This window comes from Vigna radiata, chromosome 5 (genome assembly GCF_000741045.1).
Source record: "Vigna radiata var. radiata cultivar VC1973A chromosome 5, Vradiata_ver6, whole genome shotgun sequence".
Taxonomy (NCBI): Eukaryota; Viridiplantae; Streptophyta; class Magnoliopsida; order Fabales; family Fabaceae; genus Vigna; species Vigna radiata.
In genome coordinates, this window is record NC_028355.1 from 8,100,503 (window position 1) to 8,111,100 (window position 10,598).

At 33.4% G+C, this 10,598-nt stretch overlaps 1 protein-coding gene across 2 annotated transcripts; it reads left to right on the plus strand.

Annotated features, from left to right (window-relative positions):
* The first annotated feature begins 1,762 nt into the window (after window positions 1-1,762).
* LOC106762462 (protein BONZAI 1) lies at window positions 1,763-9,710 on the plus strand. Of its 2 annotated transcripts, XM_014646388.2 has the most exons (17): window positions 1,763-1,876; window positions 1,988-2,204; window positions 2,320-2,367; window positions 3,222-3,370; window positions 3,462-3,510; window positions 4,165-4,221; window positions 4,520-4,705; window positions 4,787-4,921; window positions 5,253-5,314; window positions 5,413-5,515; window positions 5,631-5,745; window positions 7,793-7,869; window positions 7,950-8,087; window positions 8,169-8,333; window positions 8,625-8,738; window positions 8,847-8,943; window positions 9,105-9,710. In XM_014646388.2, the coding sequence occupies exons 2-17, from the start codon at window positions 2,055-2,057 to the stop codon at window positions 9,194-9,196; spliced, it is 1,737 nt and encodes a 578-aa protein (XP_014501874.1). In that variant the 5' UTR covers window positions 1,763-1,876; window positions 1,988-2,054; the 3' UTR covers window positions 9,197-9,710. The 2 variants fall into 2 exon arrangements, with proteins under 2 accessions (XP_014501874.1, XP_022636298.1); XM_022780577.1 differs by lacking the exons at window positions 1,763-1,876; window positions 1,988-2,204; window positions 2,320-2,367 and adding an exon at window positions 2,376-2,393.
* Window positions 9,711-10,598: the final 888 nt, after the last annotated feature.

The window sequence follows — 10,598 nt, forward strand, 5'->3', positions numbered from 1 at the left end:
CTCTTGGTTTTTATTTTAGAAATTCGGTTCTTATAAGAGATAAACATCTTTGTGATGAATTTTCTTTGACTTATCAATATGATAAATTGTGGAGTCATTCCATTCCTATCTAATTTCGTGTTCTTTATTTGATTTTCTTGTTCATATTTAAGAAGAGATTTAAAGTAAAAAATGATCATAATCTTTCTCGAATAGGATCATATAAGACAATTTTCTAGTATATAAGTGGGTGCATATTTCATCTTACAAGTCACTTTAGTAAGGTTGCGTTAGACTTAAAAGTTCACTTCATAAGATATTATCAAAGTCATCATAGCAAAATTTGTTGTTTTTGAGTCTAGTATTCCACTTGTTATAGAAAAATTTGTTATTTATTTAGTCTTTTGTATCTTTCGCTATTCGTAGACTACTATAAAACAATCTATTAATATCTAATCTTATACTTGAGATATATATATATATATATATATATATATATATATATATATATATATATATATATATATATATATATATATATATATATATATATATATATCAAAATGAGAAAGATGTATTAAAATCCTACATCGATTAAAAATAAAGTAGTCTCATAATATATTAATTAATATAAATTTTATTTTACAAGTTAATTTTCTAAAATTAAGTTAAACTTAAAGTTTATATTTTAAAATAATGAAGGAAAATACTAACCAACTAATTTAGAGAAGTGTTTGTGAGATGATATTTTAAGAAAAAAATTAACTTTGAAGTAATGTATATAAAATGCTATATATAGATGTTACATGGAGTTAAATATATATCTCAATAAAAGTTAAATTTTAGCTAGAGAAGTTGAAATATTTGGCTGGAATTCTCTTAAATATTTTTTAGTGGTATGTGTATTTTTTTCTTTGTTCTTCATTTTGTGAGCATTAGTCAGTTCAGGGTTTGGTTGATGATTTTTAAAAAATACTTTTTTTTTATAAAAATAATAACTTCCTTTAATTTTAAACAACAAATTCCACTAAACAAAATTGGAGTACGGTAAAAGGTTGACGAAGATGAAAAAGAAAAGAAGCAATAAAGGAGGTGGTGTTGTACTTTATAGTTAAAAGAAGGTGAAGGGAGCATTATTTGAGCGTAAAGCATGGTCCAAAGAGGAGTCATGCATGGAGGGACGTCCCTTTGATTCGTTAAAGGTGATCAGACAATACAACTCATCTCTGGTTAGCCACTTTTTGCGGTAATGCCACCATTTCCAACCAAGATTATGAAACCAAACCCAACTTTACTGTCTTCATAATTTTTCTTTCCACAAACTTTATGAAATATTTCGCCATACCATACTAAAACTATATGTTTTTCTTAAGGTTGCTGATAAATATATGTTTCTTAATGTTTTTCCACCTCAGCAGTCATTTATATTAATGGTTTTCATTAAAGATGCTTCATTCGAAACTTATCTGATTTTAAGACCTGCCACTTCCACACGAACACCAAAGGAATCTACAAAGTTTCTCTAATCAACTCAACAAATTCTAGTGAAACGATCCTAACTTCTAGCTCCACCCATTTTCTATTATAATGTGCATACAACATTATTTATAATTCATAAATTTATTTATATACATACGTTTACATAATTGTATGAAAATAGACGTAATTTTTTAAATTAAACTTATATAGAAAATATCACTTGTAATCTTAAACCTTTTTATATTTTTTCTCCTGCAGAGTCACACTTATAACTGATAAGAGGCATGCATATATGTTTGAAATTTTCAGTGATTGAAAGAAAATATAAAATTAAACAAAGGTATAGACAAAACGCGTTTCTTTGGGAGAAAGAAAGAAAGAGCAATGAAATGAGCAAACACTGTATGAACTAGGAAAAGTAAGATGAAAATTTCGGAAATTGCAAATTAGATTATATAATTGTATATTCTTCTGTTTGAGTGTGGGTATGGTTTTGTTCCTTTCATTTTTCTGTTTATTTCATTCCCAGTCACTGCTTTGTTTGACGGAAAGACTGAGGTCAAGCAACAAACACTACACTGCGCGAGCACTTTTCGATGGGAAACTGCTTCTCCGAAGTCACCGCAGGCCGCGCTGCCATCGGCGGCACCGCCGGCGATTTCCGTAGTCTTGCTGGCGCTCCAAACGACGCCGTCGAGAACTTCCTCAGGTCTCGCGGCCACCACGGTCTCTTTTCTCAGATCGAGGTTCTTTCTTTGCTTCTTATCGAGTTTGTCAGCGTGTTTTGTTCACGTTCTCTTCTCACTCGCTTTCAGCTATGGAAGAGCTTTTACATTACAATTACTTCTTGTTGTGCTGTAGTTGTCGTTTTCAGCTTCTGGCTTGGGTGATCGTGATGTGCTTTTCAAGGTTCGTTTCCGTCGGTTAAGCGTTTGGTGAATCTGAACCTCTTGCATCCTATCTTACCCATTTAATTTGGTTATTTATAGATACTTGTTTCGGTTCCGTTTTGTCAGAATTGGAATTGAACTTGTACACTACTCGATTGTTTCTGCCTTTGCTTTCGCTTAATTAACTTATGAGTAATTAATCTCCGCCTTATGCCAGCACAATTTTCTCTCTTTGGGAAGTTATTCCCACGGACATTTAGGAAAGAAAGAAACAAATAATAGGAAAATTATGACCATTCCAATCAGAACTAGTTGAATTTTAGTTAACATTCAAGTACCTGTAGCTTGGGGTCATGAACTGCAATCTCTGTCAAGTTATGAAAATACAGGAAGAAAAGATAACACATTAATCCCGGCCAAGTGTCAAGTGAGTCTCCTTAGTAAAAACAGAAGAAAGTGTAACAATTTTTCCCAAATGATTGATATTAAATTTAAATATACTAACAAATAATATTTTTCTTACAAACAATATGCTCTCGTGTGAAAAAGAAAAAAAAAAATGAAAGAGATAATGTTGAACTCCTCAAAATCTAATAGAGCTGCCTTCGTGTTTCAGACTAGACTCTACTCGATCCTTACGTTCACATAAGAGATCAAGGAATATCTAAATAGACATCGTTAACGTAGTTGTCCAAATAAACCACATGGACCAATGGGCCGCTGTCAAGTGTTCATCTGTTTATACTATTACCATACCATTTTTTATAAAAATAAAGAAATATTCTTTCAATAGCTAATGTTCTTATCTTTCAGTTAGGTGAATCTTGCTTCCATCTCAGAGTTAGGATACTTAATATATTTATTTTTATGTAGAATAATCCGATGATGGTTCTTTATGCAAAAGGCAAAACTGGAGCACTTGAGGAAATTTGCCGTACTGAAGTTGTTCTGAATTCATCAAGTCCAACATGGATTGCTAAACACACCCTCATTTATCATTTTGAGGTTGTTCAGGTTTTAGTGTAAGTTTGAATGTGATATTTTATACTTCTAACAGGATGAAAATTTTTTATTTTTACCAGATGTTTTCTGTAAAAATTCTTTTCATCACAGGTTTCGTGTGTATGATGTTGACACTCGGTTTCACAATTTAGATATAAAGGTATAGTTTTTATAATGGCTTGTATACTTGGTTCCTTTTGTAGTAAGATGTGGCTCCAATATAAAATGTTCTCGTCACATTAGATTCTAGTCTATCATTTCCAATTTCTTAGAATTTTATAAATGTTAACAAGTCTATTCATGTGGTTGTAAGTTTGTATCTGAATGAATGACATAATTTATAGCAAATCAGAAAGCTTGAATACTCTTTTTCCCAATTTTCTTGATTTTACTGAGAAATGTGTGCAAATGATTCTGGCTTCTGAGAATCTTGTAATGTGTATTAAGATATGTGGGGAGGGAAAATGCATAGGTATCATCTACCTTGAGATAGGGTGTGATAAATTAATGGTCTGTTATCTTACGTGGCAGTGTAGGCATACTTACATAAATGGTTTCGTAACAGCTCGCATGTGAACCACTAGATAACTACTTAAACCAGCTTTTTTTTTTTTTTTTTCATATAGCTTAGATTCTGCACAACTCCTATAACTTAGCTTAAAGGCTGGGCAATAATCATCCCCTATTCCATGAAAAGATATTTGTTTCCCATGTTGGCCTTTTTGTTTTCCTGTTCATTAGATGATATAACTTGTTCGTAGAGAATATCAATGTAAAGGTGTCCAGATTTCAACTATTTGGTTTACCTTTGCAGATGCTTGAGCTAGATGAGCAGCAATTTCTTGGTGAGGCTACATGTGTACTGTCTCAGGTAACATGGAGAATGTTAAACTTTATGTTGACAGCTCTAACAATGAAAAGGAATTCATTGCACTACAAATGAAGTTGGATCTTAATGATCCACAATTTAATTATAGATCGAAATTTATGATCTTGAAAATGCGTAACCATTCTGCTTTTAGGTCATTGTTCATCTGTTAACTACCTAGCTTATTACATGGTTTTTAAACCAAGAAAGAAGTGTTTATTTTTCGTCCCTTTGCACTATTTCAGTGAAATTTACATCCCAAGAATTGTGCTCAATAATAATAACTAATTGGCTTCTGCAGATAATCACACAGCGTGATCAATCATTGACTATAGATCTACACACAGAAGATTCTTTGAGATCTACACTGCCCAAAAATTGCGGGAAGCTCCTGGTGCATGCTGAGGAGTGTGTTAGCTCAAAGACTGCAATAGAGATGGCGTTCAGGTGTTCAGATTTGGAATGCAAGGATCTCTTCTCAAGAAATGTATGCACCTGTGTTCTTTTTCTTTTTTGCATTATGAGGAGTGCCCACTCTGCTATAATATGTTTTTTTTTTATCTTGTAGGACCCCTTTTTATTGATATCAAAAGTTGCAGAAGGTGGTGTCCAAATTCCAATTTGCAAAACAGAAGTTATTAAGAATGACCTTAATCCAATATGGAAATCTGTGTTTGTGAATATCCAACAAGTAGGAAGCAAGGTATATAACGTAAATACAGTTATGTCATTTGGTGTGGCCAATAACAGTAATGTTGAACTTGGCCATCGCACTTTTTGATTGCTATTTTTAGTTTTCTTTGCCTGTTAAAAGTATCTTATCCTTTTTGTTTCAAAGGTTCCTTCAAATAGCAGGCAGTGGGGTCAAGTTACTTTATGTTCAAAATGTGCATCCTGTTCATGAAAACAAACTATAATTTAAAAAATTATTCTTCCATAATTTCTTCATTTCATCATTACATAATACTGTGTTAACATTGACCATGTATAGTTTGAATTGAAGGTATCTAATTTTTCATTTTTATAATTTACAGGAGAGTATTTTGATAATTGAGTGCTATAACTATAATAGCAATGGAAAACATGATTTAATTGGGTAAAGCTCGGTTCCTTCTTACTTATCTGTCCATGTTTCCGTTATGTCTCTGTCTACGCTGAAATACATATTAGGGTTGTTTATTCTTGATTTATCAGTAAAGTGCAGAGATCTCTGGCTGAGTTGGAGAACATTCATAATAATGGCCAAGGAGAAAATTTATTTTTGCCATCTTCTGGTGGACAAAACCATGACAATAAGGTCTTATATTACTATTAAATAAATTTCTATCATGAGTTCCTGTCTTTTCCTTAAATTAATTTCTACCATGAATTCCTGTCTTTTCCTTAAAGCTTATGTGACTATAATACTACAGGTGTTAAGGAGCCAACTATTTGTGGACAGATTTATTGAAAGTGTCCAATATACTTTCTTGGATTACTTGGCTGGGGGTTTTGAATTGAACTTCATGGTGGCTGTTGACTTTACAGGTGCAGAACAATATCCTCAAACTCGTTGTCCTAATCTTTGGGTTAATATAATGATCGAGTGATGGAGATTGACACAATAATATTATGATTATTGTATTTGTAATTTTAAAACTTTCTTACTTGTTTTAAGTCTTATGTCATTAATTGCTTAAAATTGAATATCTTATTCCAAGATGTGATAGAACACCAATTCATAAAACAATAAAATAGAATAGTAAACATAAAACCATACATAATATAGCAATCTTCATACTGTCCCAAAGACAAGAAGTCTTAATCATAAATGTTGGAGATCCTACGCCAACTAGTTGTATAGCCAAAATAGTGTATAAATAGGGAAAATCCCTATCTTAAAAGCTAATTTTAAGGTTGAAACCCAAATTCTAAGAATTCCTAATACTAACAATCTGCTTATCCAATTATTTGATGAATGATCATGAATATGAATCCTCCTTCCAATCATCTCACTAAACCATTCATAAAGTATTTCAATGCTTGTTCTCTAACATCTCAATTTTCTTAACATTATAAACTTCAACAACGATGACCTTATCCCATCAGGTGAAATTGGCTGCATGAATCACCTGTCATTGGGCTCGATTGGAAGCCAAATTGTTATGGATATTTTTGGAAAGTCTAAAATCTTAAAGAGACTACATATTGTTGTACGCATACGAAACATTTGTTTCAAGTTATAATATTGTATTTCTTGGAATCACATTCCCAGAAATTATACCTAAGAATGTTATTCCCAATAAACATGTTTTGGTTGCAATTTAGTAAGTGTAGGAAAAATATTTAATTAAAAATTTAAAAGTGAAAGTTGAAGAAGAAAGGTAGAATAACAGAGTGGATAGTAGCAGTAGGTAGTTATTGTCGAAAAAGTTCCCATGGAAATATAAGATACGTTTCACTACGAGAATAAGAAGCAACATTAGAGAAGAATAAACCTTTTATATTCCTATGAATCAACAACTTATGGGAATATTTATTCCAAACTTATATGGAATATGGGAATGTGATACTTTTTCATTCCGAACCTCTATTTAGGTGACCAGCTGGTTCTGCAGATACATGATACATCATTTGCACCAATTTGTGGCTGCTGTGTCTAAGTACTCCCATTTTTGTCTCCGGTGTTACCTCTGGCAATGTGGCATTTACCTGTTTTGGATAGGTACTTCTTCACCTTCTTGGATCATCTAAAAGGCAGGTCAATGTGTAAAGACAGTACTGGGCCCTCTTAGGTTCTTTCAGCTGTGGATCTACTGAAACTTCCTGCAGCACCCTCCTTCCGCCATTGGCATGGCTATTATTCAGACCATAGTTGCAAGTCTAGCCTCTAATTCAACAATGGAAATTTCCTAACCCCTATTTAAGAGTTATTATACATTATGGGATTTCTAGTCTTGTGATGGTATTAATCATATTATGTTTTTATTAATTTTCCCATAGCACTTGGCACAGTTATTACTTTGTTCTCATTTTTTTTACAGCAGTTTGCCTGTTTTAAATCAGAAAGATACCCAAACTTATATTATAGCTAATTTGTTGTGTTTGCTATTTCTGAGATAACTAACATGAAAAATAATTTTCATTCTGAAATATTTTGCTGATACATTAATTTTTAGCCTTGCTAAGCACTGTTTTAACACTGAGGTTTACAACAATTGTAGAATTTCAATACAAATTCAGGTTTCATAGTTCAAACTACCACCCAGCCGCTAAGTAGTTAAACAGTAATCCTCCTCACTCAATAATGCTTTGGTTTCAATGACGACTTGTGCGCTTGTTTAGGTGGAGTTTGGATGTCCTCAGTTTACCTTGAGAAACCATTTGTGGGTTCCCCAAAATTCTAACCCTCTGAGAGTCCCTTATTATTAGACACAACAGCTGGTTTGAGGTTACCTTCCCCAACCTCGACTCTGTTTTTATCTGTGGGATAAAAGTGGATAAACTTAACCTAATGGATAAGATGCTACTGTTTATGCATGAAATGAGGGGGGAGGAAATATATTCTTACAGTGACCCTTCTCTTATTTACCAGCTTCGAATGGAAATCCACGCCTTCCTGATTCTTTGCATTATATTGATCCTTCTGGACGGCCAAATGCATACCAGAGGGTGAGAAATAATTCTTGGTTTAAATTCACAACTACATGTTTAAATGATCCATCATTGACGTGCTATGAATTTATTTCTAGGCAATTGTTGAGGTTGGGGAAGTGTTACAGTTTTATGATTCAGACAAACGATTTCCTACTTGGGGATTTGGGGCACGACCAATTGATGGTCCTGTTTCACATTGCTTCAACTTGAATGGAAGTAGTCATTATTGTGAGGTAGAGCTGCTATGTCTGGTCTTGCTTGTATTGTCATATTGAAACAGTGCTTTGTTAGTTAGAAGTTTCTGTCTGTTGTAGGTGGAAGGGATCCAAGGAATTATGATGGCTTACACAAGTGCCCTGCATAATGTATCTCTTGCAGGACCTACTCTTTTTGGACCTGTCATAAGCACAGCTGCACTGATTGCCAGCCAATCGGTAGCAAATGGTGGAAGAAAGTACTTTGTTTTGTTAATAATCACAGTAAGGGTCAATATACTTTGCAGCGTTCAATATTTATCTCTGAAAGTAAATTCTAATTTTACCTCATTGAACACAATCTGTAAGTTTATTATAACTTAATGGTTCTTTGGTTGTTTGTCATGTATGTTTCCCTCTAGTTTGCCTTAATGAATCAATAATATTATGCATAGTAAGCATGATGCTCTATATTTATCTTACATGTAACAAAAGATCACATATCCTTCCTACTACTACGAATTTTATGAAAATTTTTCCATCACCGCTGCTGAGTTTTAATTGGTATCCTCCAAGGATGGAGTAGTGACAGATCTTCAAGAAACAAAAGATGCCATTGTTAAAGCATCTGATCTGCCTTTATCAATCCTCATTGTTGGGGTTGGAGGTGCTGATTTCAAAGAAATGGAGGTAATAAAACAAACCTGTATGCTCTTCATACTTAGAGTTGAAATGTTAGGTGTCTGAGGCTACGAACCGTGTTTGTGAAATAATTTTGTTGTCCAATTTCTTGTTTAGGTTTTAGATGCAGACAAGGGAGAGAGGCTTGAGAGTTCATATGGACGCGTTGCTTCACGTGATATAGTCCAATTTGTTCCATTTCGGGAGGTTCAAAGTAAGTGTCATTTTCGACAATTAGGATTGAGATAATGATGAGGGTTTCAGCGCCCTAGTATGAAATCACTGAGAAAGAAAAATTATAAACTTTGCAAAGAATAAATATTTGGTGAATGATGGCTAACATATCAAAATAATTGCAAACTTTTTCTCTTGCAGGTGGATTTTCAGTTGTTCAAGCACTTCTTGCAGAATTACCGACTCAATTTTTAACTTATGTGCGGAGCAGAGATATCCAACCAAACCTCTAGACATGTATGTAAAAACTGTACATAAGGAAGTTTTGAATTCATTGATCATTGTGCAATTTCGAGGTCCTTTTCTGTTCTTCAATCAACGAATTCGGCTAAAGGGCTGAGGAGCTGTTGCTTTGTGCTGATTAACAGCTCAAGAAAGGTTCGCCTGCTAGCTGTGTTATCTAAAGGATACTTCTGATCGACCCTTATGATTGCCATTTCCTTTTCCTTTTTGTGCACGTGTCCTTTTGGGTTTTCCTAGATGATTGGTTTGTCTAAAGGTAGTTGCACTAAGTTGAAATCAATGCTTTCTTCCAACTAAAGACAAACTTTAGTCCTTTTGCCTTCTCTTCATGGTATGATTGTAATGGAAATCCAATCATTTTTGGATGTCTTTAGATGGCATCACATTTACAAATACAAAATATGTATAAAAAAACTTTAGCATAGCTGATGTCTTGTTTTTAGTTCATTATGCCCATTTATTAAGGACAGCCTTGCTGCAAAAAATTGTTAGCTTAAGTTTGAATTTAGAAATATCTTTATATATACTTGCTTTGGTAAGATTGTATATAATGATTCTTCCCTATATCTTTGTATAACGAGTATGTTGGGAAAAATCTCCCTTGCACACTCATAACATGATCTACCTAAATAATTTTAGTCTTCAATTTTTGACACACAAATAATATTACTTTTCAATCCATGGTGTGTTATTTTCATTAAACCTTAGCAACTTTTAAATAGGTGCAAATCAGGCCTTAGGCCAATTACAAATAATAAAAACTGACAAAAATATCAACTTATATAAAAATCAAATCTTCTATTTTATCATAAAATAATATTCTACCTAGATAAATAGAAAATCATAACTACCCATCTCTATTTGATATCTATCAAATCAAACCAAATATTACCAAACTCAAAACTAATAAAATAATAAATTTCTAAATTTAAGTTTATTCCAACAAATTCCCCCATAAACTTAAATTCTTCCTTTATTCTCCCTTTATTCTTCTCTCTCCATTCTTCTCTCTTTCTCCACTCTTCAGAGCCGATCTTGCTTAACACAGAATGCGTGCATCACTCTCTTCTACGTGTGCGGCGCATGTCTCCATTGTATGCTACACGTCTTCACCGCACTCCAATTACTATGCTACGCGTCTTCACCGCACTCCAATTACAGTTGGCCAACTGAATCATGAAAACACTGTTTGCAAGATTAACCCTCTCTTACTCTCTCTTTCTTCTTTACTCTCTTTCGGAGACTCAGACTCTTTTCTCTCTAAACTCTCCCCTCTTTCCTTTTTTCTCACTCTCCAATATTTGACTCTCCCTCTCACTTCTTTTTTTTTTCTCTCACTCACTCCCCCTCCAGCGGAAACATTACCAACTGTCATCAAGGCAAACAGCAAAC

What these genes read in the sequence shown, in the direction of transcription:
- LOC106762462 (XM_014646388.2), top strand. Translation starts at nt 2,055, where the DNA reads ATGGGAAACTGCTTCTCCGAAGTCACCGCAGGCCGCGCTGCCATCGGC. An exon ending in GAAGTAGTCATTATTGTGAG is followed by an intron (nt 8,088 to 8,168) that starts GTAGAGCTGCTA and finishes TGTCTGTTGTAG; the next exon opens with GTGGAAGGGATCCAAGGAAT. An exon ending in TCCATTTCGGGAGGTTCAAA is followed by an intron (nt 8,944 to 9,104) that starts GTAAGTGTCATT and finishes TTTCTCTTGCAG; the next exon opens with GTGGATTTTCAGTTGTTCAA.